Genomic DNA, 17,795 nt, shown 5'->3' with positions numbered 1-17,795 from the left:
GGGTGAAGTTCTTGGTTTAGTGTAGAAAAACTGAAGTATAGAACTAAAGAGTTAAAGTGGTGAGGTAGTATCTTTTATTGGACCAACTTCTGTTGGTGAGAGAGACAAGGCAGTGGCACTGTAAGCATCTCCCACCATGGCCCCAAGCAAAGTGCCTCAATCCTGATATGAGAGTTTGAGTTCAGTTATATGCTTTCAGTTCCAAAGGGTTCTGCTTTTGTTCCCTTCCGCTTGATTTTTGTGCTGGCTTAATTATTACAAAACAAGTCTTGAGCAAGAAATAATCTATTCTCATGACAGAAAGCACATTTAAAGAAAATGAAATCTCTGCACAGGGAACTTCTCCGGTTGACCGCTGGATCCTTGACTTTATAAAGCACCCGGGAACCTTTGCTACATCCAGACTTGGTAAACCTGGTCTGTGCTCTGTTGTCCTCAGCCTGGTCCGTAAGTGCAAAGAAGGAGTACTGTCTCAGGATCACAGCAATTTAACAGGTAATTTGCATATATGCTACGTGTATTGACTTGTCTTACTTTCTCTGTTTTTCTCTATTTCTGCCCCCTCGTACATTTAATGCAGTGAAGCGTGCAGGGTCAACAGTCCCAAAGACAGAAGTGACATCTCCTGTCCATAACAAAACAGACACAACGGCTCAGTGAGCTTCCTTCACATTGCCCTGCTAAATGGGACTCCACGCTATCCCAGAGGGAGTACCTCATGGGATAAGTGGGGGGTTAAATTTCTATGGCTTATTCTGTTCTCGGTCTCGACCAATAAGGGGGTCCAGTGGTGAGTATGATAGCTGCTCTTCTCTTTTAAAGATCTAGGAGTAAACGTTGGAAATGATCGGAAAGCAGATTCACAAATACTGGGCATACTTCACTGGTTTTCATAGTGTAATATTATTTGTGACTATTTTGGAGGAATGTTTCAAATATGGATTAAAATGTTTGTGTAGTGAGGCGGTTTGGCCTCCCTCCTGCTCAGCTGGGGCCAAGACACTGGAGGAAGCAGAAGGACCCTGCTCGCTCCCGGCCACCAATCCTGCTGCTGAGCCCTGTGAACTTACTGCAGCCACCGACCTGTCAGGACTGTCGTGGGCCACCTATCCAGAGGAGACAGACGACGCCCGCTACTCCAGGTACATCCCGAGGGGAGGGGAGGGGAGGAAGTAGCCCAGGGACAGCCGACCTTAGTCTGGCTACAGCTCTACCTGAGGGACGATCAGCATGTTGTGGCTGGGATCCCCTCTGACCCAGTGGCGGACCATTCCACTACTCTTAAGGCTCTGGGTTGGGGTCCGGTGGAGTAGCGTGGGCCCGGACCCCACCTGCCACACCACTCCTGGGGTGGCAGCCTCCCCATGCCAGGTCCAGCAGGCTGGGTTCGTTGGTCGTCCGCTGGAGCTAGGACGCCTGACCCCTGGGTTTTCTCTGGCTCTGCTGCCAGAGCCCAGAGCTAATTAACTGCTGGCTTGTTCTGGCTCTGCTACAAGAGCCCAGAACTCATTGACCGCTGGGTGGGCTTTTGGCTGTATCATGAAGCCAGGGCTGATTGATGCCTGGATTTGCTCTGGCTCTATAACCGGAGCCCAGAGCGAATTGACTACTGGGCTGCTCTGTCTTTGCACCAACGGACCAGAGCTGAGTGATTTCTGGGTTTAGCCTACCTCTGCCTCCAGATGCCAGAGCTAATTGACTGCTGGGATTGCTCCGCCCTGGCCTGATGGGTTTGAAGCGACTTAATGCCAGTGTTGGCCCTGCCCCAAGGGCCCCAGGCCATAGACTAAGGTGGACGCAGTCCATGCTTGTAGGGCCTGAGCACCCTAGACGGTGAGCTGCACAACCCGCTAAACCAGTCGGGACGCTAACGCCTATGCTAATTCCCCTGATACTAAGGGAGAACAAAGTGAGGCGGTGTGGCCTCCCTCCGACCCAGAGGGGAAGGGACAACGGCACCACCACTACACTTTGCAATTCTGTAAATTTACTATGAAAGTTCTACTCTCTCTAAATATTGAAACTGATTCTCCACTGCCTTGCACCATAGCTGTCATTTTACCCCTCTGCAGTGTGAGTGTTACACAATGCCACTGCTGTGAGTGGAGAATTCTGTTTTGGTATACATTTTACATTCTGCACACATGGAAATGACAAGATGCAAGGCAGTGGAGAATCAGGCCCATTGGATACATATTTGTGTGGGGAGAGAGCATAGGCACAGACACAGGACCTGCCGTGTGCCTGTGCCATTCCCTTGAGCTCTTCAAAGATCCTGGATTGTGATGGGAAGAAAGTAATACATTGTGTATATGACATCCATTTTATATCTTTTGCAGTTTAAGATGCTAACAGTGGGCAGTGTTTTACTGCTTCTGGTAGCAGCATCTGTTGCCAACATAGGCAGGGATCCTACCCTTGATTCAGACTGGGAAAGCTGGAAGACAATCTACCAAAAGCAGTACAGCAGTGAGGTAATTATCTTTGCATTCTAAATATTTATTTTTATGGTATATTGCACTAAACACTCATAGGCAGAACCATACCCACTACTACCTGGTTGATTCTTTTTACTGATTAATAATTTAGTGGCCAAGACAAACAGAAGAACTGAATAGAGTTCTGGAGACTTAAATGTTCAACATCATGGTATATCTGGATTAAATATGATCATGAGCAGCTCCACAACTATTTATTAGTGATATCTGAACTGTGGTAAGGGTTTCTTACACTTCCAACTGAAGGTTGCTTCAATGTGCCTACAAAGTGCAGCTCAAGAGTTTGTGTTTCTAATAAGCTAATTTACATTCTTGGACTATACCACAAGTGGAGAGAAACAATCTTAATATTTTTCATCCAAAGCAATTATGTTTTGATCTGATTTCCTCAAATTCCTGTAAGGAAAAAAATAACTTTACTCACTCTCAATCTGGTGTACATTTCCTGCCCATGGAAATTACCAGAAAGAAGCAGAGTGCTCCATAATATTTAAAAATTGTAATTACATTGTCCATGCTCAACAATTTAATGAGAACTGAACCCATTTTTGCCTTATGAAAAATTTTCATTTCAAATGATTCATTTGATATTTTTCAATTTGTCACCTGAAAATTTTGAAACAAAAAATGTTCATTGTGTCGGATTCATTTTGAGATTTTTGTTGTGGTTTTAAAAAACTAAAAATTAGTCAAACTTTTGAAACGTATGATTTTAGTTTTTTCCCTTTTCTCTATTTCTCCATTTATTTTTGCTACTGAATGTAATAATGAAAGATATCTTTTTTTTCCCACTTTTTACTCTTTCGTTTTTTCCTTTCTCTACTCTGTAACTTGGCAAAACTTCTCCAACTTTTGAAAAGCTAGAATAGCATATTTCATTTTTCCTTTTGCCATTATGTAACTGCTGCAAAATGGAAGAAGTTTAAAAAGTTAGAGTAGAAAAGGGAAAAAGGAAAAAAAGGAAAACTTGGGAGTCCTCTTTCTCCCAAACTATACATTATTCATCTTATTGTCGCAATAAGGGAAAAAAAGAAGAAAAGACAGTGAAAATTTTAGAAGAAAAACAAAACAAAATGAAATTTCTATTTAAAATGAAACAAAAAAATGTAGTTTCATTGGGAAATTTCCCATTGGAAAATAATCACAAAAACAACCTTATCCTGCCAAAAAAATTAATTTTTTATTAACCTGATTTTTGTGGCCAAAAAATGTTCCCATTTCTTTCATTATTTCAGGAGGAAGAGCTTTCCAGGCGCTTGATCTGGGAAAAAACCCTGAAAATTGTTACAGTTCATAACTTGGAAGAGTCAAAGGGAATGCATTCATACACAATGGCCATGAATGGCTTTGCAGACATGGTAAATTTCCTCATGCTACTTTGTTCTCAAATTATGTAGTGACATTTTAATCTAGGCATTATTGTTTCAAGCTCTTTTTTTTTAAAGAAGTTATAATAATTGTAAAAAGATTTTCCCTCACCTTGGTCAGGATTGCTAGTGTAATTAATTACACTAACTAGATACCTGTATTCTGATTACTTTTAGAAGTAAATGATCAAAAGTAATATGATCCTGAGGAGGTACATGGGAGCAGAGGGTAGTAACATAGTTCAATGGCTAGGACACTGGATTGGGAATCAAGAAATCTAGATTCTGTTAACAATCCTGCCACTGAATAACTGTGTATCCTTAGACATCTGTAAAATGAGGATAATACTCACCTTCCTTTGCTCTGTGCTTTGAGATCCTCAAGTAAAAAGAGCAGAGAATTATTAAAGGAGTGGGCTTTGTATCAAGCCCCGTTGAATAAGGAGGTGCCATTTTATACAGCCACTCTTTATAGTATATCTACAGTTTAAATCTTAGACGTTTTCTGCCTTGTATTTGTCAACTGCTACAAAGTTGGCCAATTAGGGCACTTGCCTGACAGCAGTATGACCAGTTACTGATTTAATATACTCTATTCCTTTTTTTTTTTTTTTAAACAGACATCTGAGGAAGTAACGGCTACAATGACAGGGCTCAGGGTATCCGACTCAGAAATGGATAACCTTACAGTTGATTGGCCTCAAGAAAATATTCAGGATCAGGGCCCACACTGCATAGATTGGAGGAAGAGTGGTTATGTCACCAATGTAAAGAACCAGGTGCGAACTCAGAGGTGGAAATTACAGTAGGTGGAGAATGAATACTGCAAGCCACATAATTGCAGAGTAGTGCAAATCTCCCATCCCCTTCCTCACATTGCTGAGGAAGAACTGCATGGTCACATCAATACAATGTTTTGTAAATGACATTCTATGAAAATATCTACATATCTGCATTATCCATGTCAACATGTAATTTATTTTATGCAAAAAACATGCCTCTTCCTTTGAAGTTGTTTATTCAATTTAATTTATTTTTTAAATAACCTTAGCATTAATGTAGGTGAAAAGAGTCATTAACAAAAGCAGAGAATTAAATTCTTTGCTTTTATACAGAGAAGACAGAGTACAGCATAGGCAATAGCAATGCAAGCTTCTCCCTCACTGACCTCCTACCAACATGCATCAGCCCTGATCTGAAAGGAGAGGGGATGGTTGATCTTAGTATCAAACATGGAAGTGTTTTTTGTGGGGTGGACACCTATCAGCTAGGAACTGGACCGAGGACACTAAACTCAATGGCACTGATTTGCACTATACCCAAGCAGTCTTGAATGTAGTGAAGAGTGGTGGTTGCAGGGAGATAGTTCTGCCACCTTGAATCAGGACTGCTGGATCCTGCTCTAATTTATGTTGTTGTGTAAAGGATGGCACTGAAGGAATAAGACCCTTTATGCATAGGATCATCAGCCATACTGGAGTTCAGCTCCACTACGCTGCCTCTTGCCCCCTTTCATGGGATTGGGGAGGCAGCTATACCATCCAGCTCTTCATCAGCAGACATTCCTCCTACACAAGGAGAATTCTTTGTTGAAAATCTCTGGCTGGTTTAAGGCCACTTTGTGCTGCAAAAGAACCTGGGGAATCTGACCCAATTCACATAAGACACTGAATAGCCATTGCACAGAAAAAAAAAAAAGTCACTGTTGCCATCGACTGGATTTTAACTGTCATCTGAAAAGCTGCATAACCCATTTTCAACTAAGAGTTATCATTCCACTACTTAATGTATCCAATTCATATTGCTTCATGGGTTGGGTTAGCAAAAATTGTTATCAAACTCATTTTATGGAAGCTATATGTCTCCAAGAATTGCAAGTAGATTAGCTATATTTACTTCTCAGACCGTTAAAGATACCTATCTCCCAACTGCATTGTGTCCCTCACTCTTCTCTCACTTATGCTACTGTAAATCAGGAATAATGCCAGTGGAGTTACATCAGTGTTGCTGTCTTAAATGTATAATTAAACTATTAATGACACCTGCCATAACGTCTCTCCTTTTTTGTTGTTGTTGAACCTTACAATGTGCCACAGGGATCTTGTGGTTCTTGTTGGGCTTTCAGTGCTGTGGGAGCCTTGGAAGGACAACTGAAGAAGAAAACAGGGCGTTTGGTGTCACTTAGTCCCCAGAACCTAGTAGACTGCTCCTGGAGCTATGGCAACCATGGTTGCAATGGAGGCTTTATGACTAATGCTTTCAGATATGTTATAAACAACCGTGGCATTGACTCAGAAACATCGTATCCATATGAAGGTCAGGTGAGTATCACCTTAGCCAGAGGCGTTTCTTTGGGGAGGTAAAATATTGGAAAAGTCTGTATTTTATCATAAACTGTTTTATCTAAAAGACAAATCAGGGGGAGGACTCAAACCTCTACTTTATACTATGGTTATATTAACATTTTAATATATTTGGGGTTTTTTTCCTTCTTGCTTGCTGCATATTTTAACTCAATTTAAATACACAGTGATGTCTTTTTTTAACGTCATCTAGAAATAATTAGGGCCTTGAATATTCCACAATTGTGTGGCTGCAAAATTTGCAGCAGAATCCATTCCTTACCACAGATCTGGGTTCCAGAATATAAGCTTTCATTTAACAACAACAACAACAACAAAAATTCTATATGTTTATGAAAACCTTCCAAACAGGACCCAAGTGTAATCCTAATACCATATTGTCTTCCTGAGTCTCCGAGTGCTTGAAAGAACAACTCCCAGAGAAGTGTGAACCACTTCATTCATAATTATGGCAATTTAAATAAGTATTAACTATTTCACTGTTGATTATTTTAGCAAACATATGTAGCTAATATGCTTTTTTCACAATCTTCAACTGCTTCCCACAACTTTTGGAGTGTCCAAACCCCAAAGCTGTTCACTAGCCAGCTGCCAACACTTCCAGCTTCCTATTGACAACTTCTACCATGCAGTTATGTGTTATTAATTTTAAAAAAACAAACACTGTTGCGTACTGAAAACTGAAAATGCAGTGGGGAAGCCAAATAAACTGGACCTCATTTTCCACTGCCTTGCACCTGGTGTAGTCATTTGTAACTGTTCAAAGTCAGTGCAAATTGGGTGTACAATGATGTCCTTTTGATGACCTTGTAAACTGGAGTAATAGTAATAGGATGAAATTTAACAGTGAGAATTGTAAGGTTATGCATTTAGGGATTAATAACAAGAATTTTAGTTATAAGCTGGGGACGCATCAATTAGAAGTAATGGAAGAGGAGAAGGACCTTGGAGTATTGGTTGATCATAGGATGACTATGAGCTGCCAATGTGATATGGCTGTGAAAAAAAGCTAATGCAGTTTTAGGATGCATCAGAAGATAGGGATAAGGAGGGATAAGGAGGTTTTAGTACCATTATACAAGGCACTGGTGAGACCTCACCTAGAATACTGTGTGCAGTTCTGGTCTCCCTTGTTTAAAAAGGATGAATTCAAACTGGAGCAGGTACAGAGAAGGGCTACTAGGATGATCCGAGGAATGGAAAACTTGTCTTATGAAAGGAGACTTAAGGAGCTTGGCTTGTTTAGCCTAACTAAAGGAAGATTGAGGGGAGATATGATTGCTCTCTATAAATATATCAGAGGGATAAATACAGGAGAGGGAGAGGAATTATTTAAGCTCAGCACCAATGTGGACACAAGAACAAATGGGTATAAACTGGCACCAGGAAGTTGAGACTTGAAATTAGACGAAGGTTTCTAACCATCAGAGGAATGAAGTTTTGGAATAACCTTCCAAGGGAAGCAGTGGGGGCAAAAGATCTATCTGGCTTTAAGATTCTACTCGATAAGTTTATGGAGGAGATGGTATGATGGGATAATGTGATTTTGGTAATTAATTGATCTTTAAATATGCAGGGTAAATAGGCCTAATTCACTGAGATGGGATATTAGATGGATGGGATCCGAGTTACCCAGGAAAGAATTTTCTGCAGTATCTGGCTGGTGAATCTTGCCCATATGCTCAGGGTTTAGCTGATCGCTATATTTGGGGTTGGGAAGGAATTTTCCTCCAGGGCAGATTAGAAGAGGCCCTGGAGGTTTTTCGCCTTCCTCTGTAGCATGGGGCACGGGTCACTTGAGGGAGGATTCTCTGCTCCTTGAAGTCTTTAAACCACGATTTGAGGACTTCAATAGCTCAGACATAGGTGAGGTTTTTCGTAGGAGTGAGTGGGTGAGATTCTGTGGCCTGCGTTGTGCAGGAGGTTGGACTAGATGATCAGAATGGTCCCTTCTGACCTTAGTATCTATGAATCTATCTGGTAAAATTGTATGCCAACTTAATACTGACTTTGCACAGGTATAGATGACTACAGAAGACAGGCATGATACTGCTCTATGTTGCCCTGGTGTAAATCAACAGTAAATTCACTGAAGTCAGGAGAGTTACTCTTGTTTAAAACTCGTGTGAGAGCAGAAACAAGCTTGGTGCAAAGCACTGGAAAATCAGTAAGATTTAATTTAATATTTAAAAACCAGGGATATTGTACTATTGTCTAGTATATTTTCGTATTTAAAGGGGCACCATCTACCTGAATTCTATTCAATTTAATATAATGATAAGATCAGATAAGCTAGCTGCATGAGGCCAACTGCCAATTTTTGTGGTTTTGCAATCATTTTCCTATTTTTTAAAAATGCTTTTTGTCAGTCTTGTTGCTCTGTGAAAGATTCACACAAACAACAGGGGTAACTGACTATACAGGGGAAACTGTGAAACAGACTACACATAAAGAGCTGACACACGTGCAAAGCAAACAAACTGTAAAGTAGAGAAAAATATTTTTTTCTGTGATCTTTTTCAATTATAGTAATTTCAGGTGTTACATTCTGTAACAACGGGTTTAAAACAATTCTGACAGAAGAGCGATTGTTTTGAAGTTGACATTGTTCATTTAATTAAATGGAATCAAACACCACATTTTGAATTTTACCTGTATTTGTGGCAACATTTTCAGTGTAAGTGCCACAAAAAGTAGGAAACCATGCCACTGAATCAGAATTTATATCCATCCTGTACATGGGGCCCTGGAAATAATGGTGCCATTTCATATACCAGCATACCACAGAGTCAGATAATATTGCAATATATTGACTAATACATATATTCTGTACTGGCATTTACTGGATGGAGTGTGTCAAGCTAGTACATGAGTGTACAGTGAACAAGTTGTTTGGAGTGGTATTGTAGCTGTGTTGGTCCCACGATAAATGGTTAATTGCCCACTTCCTCTTCATGTGTTAACTCCCTATCCTTAACAATTTCTTTCACCATGTATTTAGCTATGACATTCTAATTACCTTTCCCAGACCTGGAGAAGAGCTCTGTGTGGCTCAAAAGTTTGTTTCTTTCACCAACAGAAGTTGGTCCAATAAAAGATATTTCCTCACTCACCTTGTACAGTGAAAAAGTAAGTTCTATTTTCTGGGATGAGCTAAATTACTGGAAAGGAACTAAAACACACAAACAGATCTGAATAAACCAGTATGTTATATACCTCTGGGTTACAGGATTCTGTTAATTAATGAAGATGATAATAAAACTTGGCATTAACTTACTTGCCATACTTATTGTGCCCTTATATCTCTGTCTGCCATCTTCTACAGAACAAGAATTGCCGTTATAAAACTTCTGGACGGGCTGCCACCTGTGTCAGCTATAAAAGCATACCTAAGGGAAGTGAAACTTATCTTGAAAGGACAGTGGCTTCAGTGGGACCAGTATCTGTTGCTATAGATGCAAGTTTGAGATCCTTCCAACAATACCACAGTGGTAAGCAGTTTTCTCTTTCCCTGTATTTTCTGAGATCTAAATAGTTCTTAACAAAATTAGAGACAAAGACCCTGAATCAACAAAACACAAACCTAACTTCAAGCATGTGAATAGCTCCACTGAAATGAACAGAACTACTTGCCACGGTTCAGGGCAACTGCACCTGTATTTTTCCTCAATGGTCTAGCAAGGGTACCATTCTCAGGCTTCCAGCTCCCCAGCCATTGCCTCTCTTGGGTGCAGACACATGTCTCTCTCCCTTCTTACTGGGTTATTTCCAGGATGCACACAGTTCCCTTTCTTCACTTTATTATTCCCAGAAGAAATAGGCTCCCCAACCATACCTGCTTGCTTTCTCTTCAGAGACTGATAACAGAATTTCAGAGTAGCAGCCGTGTTAGTCTGTATCCGCAAAAAGAAAAGGAGTACTAGTGGCACCTAAGGTCCCACAAGTACTTCTTGATAACAGAATGATTGTCAAAAGTTTTAAGTACCACACAGTTCTTCCTATGCAAGCCTATTTTATTCTTACAATAAAAAGCATTACGGAGAAAACACATAAAAAACAATAAAAGAACCTACATGCATATTAATAAGCTCACCAGAATTCACCCCAACAACCCTAACATAGATTCTGGCAGAAGCAGTCATTCAGATTCTGACCCAAGTGGATTCCTTGGGCTACAAGTTCATCACAGCTTCAGCTCAGAACAAGTGCTCTCATAATGTGTTTAGTCCACTTTTTATAAGGTTCAGTGTCCTTCATCTGGAGTTTCCAAGAGTAGGTAACTGGTCTCTCCCCAGGGTGTAGCTTCAATAGGCAAGCTCAGGAGGGGATAATTTGCATTTCCCTCCTCTTAAGTACGGTCTAGGAAATTCACTTTACAAGTAGTGTTCCAAAAAGTATTTTGAAGTTCCATACAATCCCACAATAGTGCATACATATTTGCATTTTTAATACAACTCCAAATATGTTAAACATAATTCAGTAAGCTTTAACTTAATTCAATAAAGTTTGTACATGTCAGTCTGTCACACTGCTCACATGCCTAAAGTGAAGTACATGCTAGTAAGTGGTTTGCTGATTCAGGGTCGAAGACCAGCCCTGGAAAATTTAAGGGATGAGTTGATCACATTCTATAAATATCTATATGGGGAACAAACATTTAATAATGGGCTATTCAAACTAGCAGAAAAAGGTATAACAAGAGCCAATGACTAGAAGATGAAGCTAGACAAATTCAGACCGGAAAGAAGACATGCATTTTTTTTTCCAATTAACTATTGGAACAACTTATCAAGGGTCATAATGGATTCTCCATCATGGACCATTTTTAAATCAAGATTGGATTTTTTTTTAAAGATATGCCCTAGGAATTATTCTGAGGAAGTTTTACAGCCTGTGTTATACAAGAAGTCAGACTAGATAATCACAGTGATTCCTTCTGGCCTTGGAATCTATGACTCTATTAAATTATTGGGGTTCGGGAAACATCCTATTTAGAAATAATTCTGCTGATATACTAGGGGCTCTCTGACTTTAGGAAAAGATGTAAGGAAACCAATCAATCGTCTTCCTGTGTGTGCTCGAACAGTGAGAGAAGCTTGGGAACTTAAAAGAATTCATCTTAACATCTGGTCCTGCAAAGCCAATTTAGAAGTAGATCCATCAATTTCACATAATAAAGGATTACAGGGTCAGATTCCCAAATTGTTTTTGATTAGACTAAGTGATGAGGCTACCTCCATTTACAGCATTGGTGAAACAGTATATCCTGTACCTGTGAGGTTCAGGTTTCCAAAACAGCAATCCATTGACCTGTTACCTGTTTTAGGAAAACGGTTTCAAAATCAAATGCAGATTCGCCAATTGTATCTTTGTTCTGTTTTATATCATTTTTACATCTCTCTCTTTTAAATGATTTAGAAACCTTAAGTGGTATATATAGTTAACCTAGGCAACCATAGGTTTTTTTGAACTGTCACCCTGGTCATCCCTTCCCACTTCTGTCCTACAGTTATATACTCATTCATTAGCTCTTGTCTTAAATTAGGCCACAGTCCAGCAATGAGCTCCACATGGGTGTACCTTTGTACTTGTGTGGAACTCATTGCAGAATTGGGGCTTTAGACTGTAACCTCTTTGGGCCAGAGACTTTGTCTTCCTATGCATTTATACAATGCCTATCACAGGAGCACAATGCTCCTGATTGGGGCTCCTGGGCACTGCTGTTTCATAAATAAATAAATAAAACATTTTCAGGTGTGTACTATGACTCAGAATGCAGTTCCTCAAGTTTAAACCATGCCATTCTTGTTGTGGGATATTGTGTGGACAGAGGTGTGCCATATTGGCTCGTCAAAAACAGGTAAGGATGAGTTTTCTTTAATTAAAATATCTTTCCTAAAAATTCTTTAAAATATAATTTCATCTTAAAGAACTGGTTTAGTACTTTACAAGGACAGTATCAAAATAAATAAAATATGTTTTAAAAGTCTTTAACTGTTCTGTTAGCCATGTCTCTGATTATTAAAAATTAAAGAATATTTTAAAATTCTAAATTACTTTTCACTATTAATTCTGTTTATGTTTTGCACGACAGGCAGCTTGACACAAATTAGTTTAGTTAATTTCATTCCCTTTCTCTAATCAGTTTTGTTTTCTGATTCTCATGGACCAGCACAAAGTTAAAGACTTTGAGTTTCAAAAACAGAGAGGAATAGTTCATTCCAGAAGACAAGTGTATACATTTAATTTTACCTGAAATTTCACTGAACTTTTTCAATTACAAAAACATGTATTCATATGATTTACTATAGACCTAGATTTTGGCCCTGAACTCTGACATTATGTTTTTTAAATGATTTCCAATGCATAATAATTTTGATGTATTGCTGGACTAGTGGCCTGCAAAGAGGAAATACATGTATTGTGTGGGTCTGAAGTAAAATATAAGATAATTCTGCAAAATTCTCAAATGCAAACCAAACAGATAATAATTATGAAACTAATGGGCATGCTCAGTACTCTTTTCAAGAAGGTTGTGGAAGTCTTTTTCCCATTTTTAGTCTTTCTTTGGGTGTGGATGTGTGCTTATTACCATTACCCAACTATTGAGCTTTAACAGGGTATCTGTGTTCTGACAAATATAACAATTATGTGTTTATTGATACATCCCTGTCTGCAAAGTGAATTCTGGGTATGCTTATTTGTATTTCTTATTATTTATAATGCACTTCTAGTGTGCAATGGTTTCAGAGAAGTGCTGCATTCTGAGCTCTAGGAGCACACTTTTATTTTTGTTAAGGCTTATTTATGCTTAATTTAAAATCTTGCTTTTCATGGAGACCTCTCCTTTTATAAAACATTCAGACTCTAATCTGTAAAAGTGCTCTGCATCTCTAGCTTCCACTCAGCCACAACTGAAAAGGAACTGTAACAATTAAATTTTGTGTCAGGAACAGCAGTAACAAGATTTGCCCTACTATAAAAAGTCGATAGCACCTCCCATCCCCAAAACAAAAAATACCAGGGAACCTGTATTAAGATTTAACATTATATATAAAAACAAATATACTCTTTGTTTCTCTTCTGCAGCTGGGGAACCAGATGGGGTAATCAAGGTTATGTCCGGATGGCAAAAAACAGAGGCAACCTTTGTGGAATAGCTTCATATGCCAGCTATCCACTGATGTGAAAAATAGACTTAATCCTGGTGGGCAGGAATGAAGAGTCAAACATGCTTTTACATTCATTTTGTTCCGAGTTCCCCAAATAACGGTAGTCTTCAATAAATAAATCCTGTCTTGAATCATACAAATTTGATGGACCCCAAAAGACCTGTTAAATGCAAGAACAAAAAACTACTGTAAGAAGAATCACTGCTTGCTATAAAACTTCATGAGTGCTAGTTATAGCCCTCTTGGCATATTGCTTTCATGTTCCCTAACCAGCCTGGAGTTGCTTTCAGAAAATCATCTACACCAACTACTTCAGCCAACTAGTTACATGATACTGGTTCTCCTTGCTTCCTTAAAAGAAGTTAAAAACATATTAGGAAAGCATCTAATATTACTTTCCTATGTAGGCAATTGCTATTAGTGTCACAAACAGGAGTGGAGGTGGGGCATGTATTCACAAATTGAAGGAGATGTGTCCTCAAAACAATCTCTTTATTAAGGTATGGTCCACTCTATGAATAGATGCTAATTTTTGTAATGATGGAGGTCATATAACTACTGAGATAGATAGTTCAGAAAGTTTGAGAACCTTTCTATAATCAAGTTTCTCAAGGTTTTGCAAGTGAAACTGTTGCTTTTTAATTTGCCAAAAATGCCATTTTTTAATGCTTAGGTTTTTAAGAACCTCAAAACACACCTGAAAACAGTTGGACACGATGTATGATAAATAGATAATGGACAAATTCCTGGAAATTTCACCACATGACATAATCTTTAATTAAAGATTAATCTTTAATTCCTGCATACTCCAGCACAATCCTGGAGGGCTGGCAACCCTAATGATATGATGTACTATGGCACCAAAATCAATGTTAAATGTCAGATTTACTGGCAGTAAATAATCTCAAAATTTTATCCCACGTATCACAACAGTTGGTGTTTTTTCTCAAAGATCTTGGATTTTTGTGATTATGTGAGACTCTCAGCCTTCTTTTTATTTTTTAAAATGTGTTTCTAGTGCTCATGGTTGTGTATCACTGTTGAAAATGTGATACAAGTGACCCTACAGGCTCAAAGACCAGAAGGCAAATAAAAAGCACCCCAAATGTATTTTTAATCTCATGATTTTGGGTGGGGGCGTGACTCATCATTTTTGAATGCTTGGGGTTGACAATACTCATGTTATACTCTTGGTAGGTGATGTATTACAGAAAGATGCATGCATGATAATTCAGAACCTACGTTAGGTGTTCTACCTTGTCCTGCTTCCTGGGTTTCTTGGTAATTAATGTTTTAGTATGTTAATTCCCCAAGAATTGTACTGGGATAACAGCTAGTATAATCTTTCAGTATGAGGTTTTTATTAATTTAAAATTATGTATTGTTAAATGACAAGCAAAGATGTTTTCTCAAAACTTATTTAAAAGGCTGATTGTAAGATTTTGCATGCATTACTTCCCACAGAAGCTTTAGTTTGTGGTGATCAGTGTAGGTACAGTATTGTGTAGATAGCACCAGGACAGTAAAGGACACTTAATTAGAGTGCTTATTAGCGGAAACTTTGATGTTTTTGTCCTTTTTTACTAAATAAAAGCAGAACCTGAAAGACAAGGCTTGATAATTGGCTAGTTTAATTTTTAACTTAGATGTTATTGTTTTTTAAATATTGCACAATAAATATTTTTCAAAACACAGGTCACAAAAATAGTTTAAACAAAAACCCAATTCCATTTCTGGCAAAGAAATGTAGAACGATGAAAAAATAACATGGAATATATTCCTCTCTTAATACTTTCCCTCAAAAATTGCCATATTTATTAGGCTATACTTGTGTCTGTCTGTCCTATCGTGTATACACCCTATGAGATGGACTATCCAATATGATCTAACGTTTTTATGATCCTGTCCTCCTACAGTCTGTAACTATTACAGAATATGAGTCTAATACCATTACACAAGTGTGGGTGTTTCAATGGCTCTGTGCTTTACACACATCCCCATGTGTGGGTCCGGATTCCCCCTCTTCCAGCGAACTGCAACCCCAGTTTCCCTTCCCCAGGCCAGCCCCCTGTGAAGTCTAGGCTAGCAGCGGGCAGGGGAAAGGTGTGGAGTCTTTGGACATGGCCCTAGGAGTGGTGCAAGAGGCAACGACTAGAGAGGGGGAAAGCATGTTGCAAGTGGCGCTGGATGGGAGGCAATGGGGCACGAGGAAGAGCCATTGCACGTGGTGCGACGGGGCAGACAGACGGAGGCAATAGCAGGAGAAGAAAAAGAACGACGAGCCTTTGGCTCTGTCCAAACCACAGCGGTGCCCCTGGAGCGCCATAGCATAGGCACTTCCGCCATGGGTGGAAAGGCTTCTCCCGCTGCTGCGGTTAATCTGGCTGCGCCAGAGCGCTAGGGCGACCTTAAATCAGAGCACAGGGCGCAACATTTTTCACGGCCTGGAGCCACGCAGCTCGGGCAATCTAATTTTTCAGTGCGGACCAGGCCTTTGTATGTGACCCTAGGGTCGCGGGGAGGCAAAAGCGTGAGGGGAAGAAGGTGCGAGGAGCCTTGGCACATGGCCCCACACAAGGTGGGGGTGGGGGACCAACGGTGCCATGGGGAAAGGCGGCAGGCTCTGCACCCTAGCCCCAGGGCGTGGTGAGAAGGGAGCCCTGGGGTAGGCAGCGCGGGCTCTTTGCACACGGCCCTTCGCGGAGGGATCAGCGGCGCTAAAGTCAGTTGAGGCGCCGGGCCAAAAAGGCGGGGAAGCCTTTGCACGCGGCCGCAAGGAACGAGTGCGCGGGGGAGAAAGCCGGTCACGATGCGCGCGCGCCGAGCGCGTGAGAGGAAAGGGCGGGAAAGCGGTCAGCGCGCGGGCCCAGGGGAGGTGCGCTCTGCCCCTGCGGGGGCGGGGCAGGGGACGGTTACTGTGCGCGCGGCGCGGGCAGGGTGAGGGAGCGGCGGCCGCCGCCGGGCAGCACTAGCGCGGGTCTTTTCCCGGGCCAGCGCGCGCGGCGCGTTGCGCCCTCATGAGGCGGCTCGGATTCCGCCCCAACGAGTTGCGACCCCCCGCACCCAGGGGTCTCAGTTTCCCCGCTGGCCCTAATTCCAGGCTCCCCGCACTGCCCCAGCCCAGCTTCTTGCTCCTTGTGCCCTGCAGAGTCCTGCCTTGGGCCAGTGACGCTCTTTCCTTTGCCCAGCTGCACATCTTCCCCCTCTGTTTTGGCTAGGGCAGCCTCTGACGCCGAAGGAGCCCTTTAAAGCAGAAGCCCAGGTCGTAAGGGCGCGTCCGCACTACAGCTAGGGTGACCAGATGTCCCGATTTTATAGGGACGGTCCTGATTTTTGGGTCTTTTTCTTACATAGGCTCCTATTACACCCCACCCCTGTCCTGATGTTTCACGTTTGCTGTCTGGTCAGCCTAGCTACAGCGGCACAGCTGTGGGTAGCACCATAGTGCGGCTGTGCCCTATGTTGATGGGAATCGGCTCTCCCCATCTGTGTGGGTAATCTATGTACCTGAGGGGCGCTAGCTAGGTCAGTGGAAGAATTCTGCCAGCCTGCGCGGGGCTGGGCATGGGTGGTTATGTTGATCTAACTAGAGCGCTTACGTGGGCAAACTACAGCCTGAGGGTCGCATCTGGTCCTCCAGACATTTTAATCTGGCCCTCAAGCTCCCGCCTAGGACTTGCCGCAATCCATGTGGCTCCTGGAATCAGCAACATGTCCCCCTTCCAGCTCCTAGGCGTAGGGGCGGCCAGGGGGCTCTGCATGCTGCTTCCACCCCAAACGCAGCCCCTGCAGTTCCCATTGGTCAGGAACTGTGGCCAATGGGAGCTGCAGGGGTGGCACCTGCGGACGGGGTAGTGTGCAGAGCTGCCTGGCTGTACCTCCGTGTAGGAGCTGGAGGGGGGACATGGTGCTGCTTCTGGGCGTTGCTTGAGGTAAGCACCACCCAGCCTGCCCCCCTCCTGCACTCCAACCCCCTGCCCTAGCCCTGATCCCCCTTACATCCTCCGAACCCCTTGGTCCTAGCCCAGAGCACCCTCCTGCACCCCCAGCTCCACCCCAGACCCCGCACCCCCGGCCGGATACCCCAACCCCCAATTTTGTGAGCATTCATGGCCCACCATACAATTTCCATACCCAGATGTGGCCCTCGGACCAAAAAGTTTGTCCACCCTGTCTTAGGATGTGGAATGTTTCACAGGCCTCAGCAACGTAGCTAGGATGATCTAATTTTTAAGTGTAGACCAGGCCTAAGGCCACAACTACACTAGGAGCCCTTTACTGGCATACTATGCTGGCAAAGCACTTCTAGGGCTTGGCCACACTTGAAATATTACAGCATAGAACAATGGTTCTCAACCTATTTATCGTTGTGGGCTGTATATGCAGCTGTCTCTG

General features: G+C 41.7%; 1 protein-coding gene across 1 annotated transcript; it reads left to right on the top strand.

Annotated features, from left to right (window-relative positions):
* The first annotated feature begins 259 nt into the window (after window positions 1-259).
* On the top strand, window positions 260-15,011 carry LOC119847843 (cathepsin K-like). Its single transcript, XM_038382978.2, has 9 exons — window positions 260-495; window positions 960-1,142; window positions 2,340-2,474; window positions 3,734-3,856; window positions 4,486-4,644; window positions 5,962-6,186; window positions 9,554-9,719; window positions 11,983-12,088; window positions 13,318-15,011. The coding sequence occupies exons 3-9, from the start codon at window positions 2,346-2,348 to the stop codon at window positions 13,415-13,417; spliced, it is 1,008 nt and encodes a 335-aa protein (XP_038238906.1). The 5' UTR covers window positions 260-495; window positions 960-1,142; window positions 2,340-2,345; the 3' UTR covers window positions 13,418-15,011.
* The last annotated feature ends 2,784 nt before the right edge of the window (window positions 15,012-17,795 follow it).

This window comes from Dermochelys coriacea, chromosome 24 (assembly GCF_009764565.3).
Source record: "Dermochelys coriacea isolate rDerCor1 chromosome 24, rDerCor1.pri.v4, whole genome shotgun sequence".
Classification (NCBI taxonomy): Eukaryota; Metazoa; Chordata; order Testudines; family Dermochelyidae; genus Dermochelys; species Dermochelys coriacea.
Note: the sequence above shows the minus strand (reverse complement) of the source record. Positions and strands in the feature narration are given on the sequence as shown.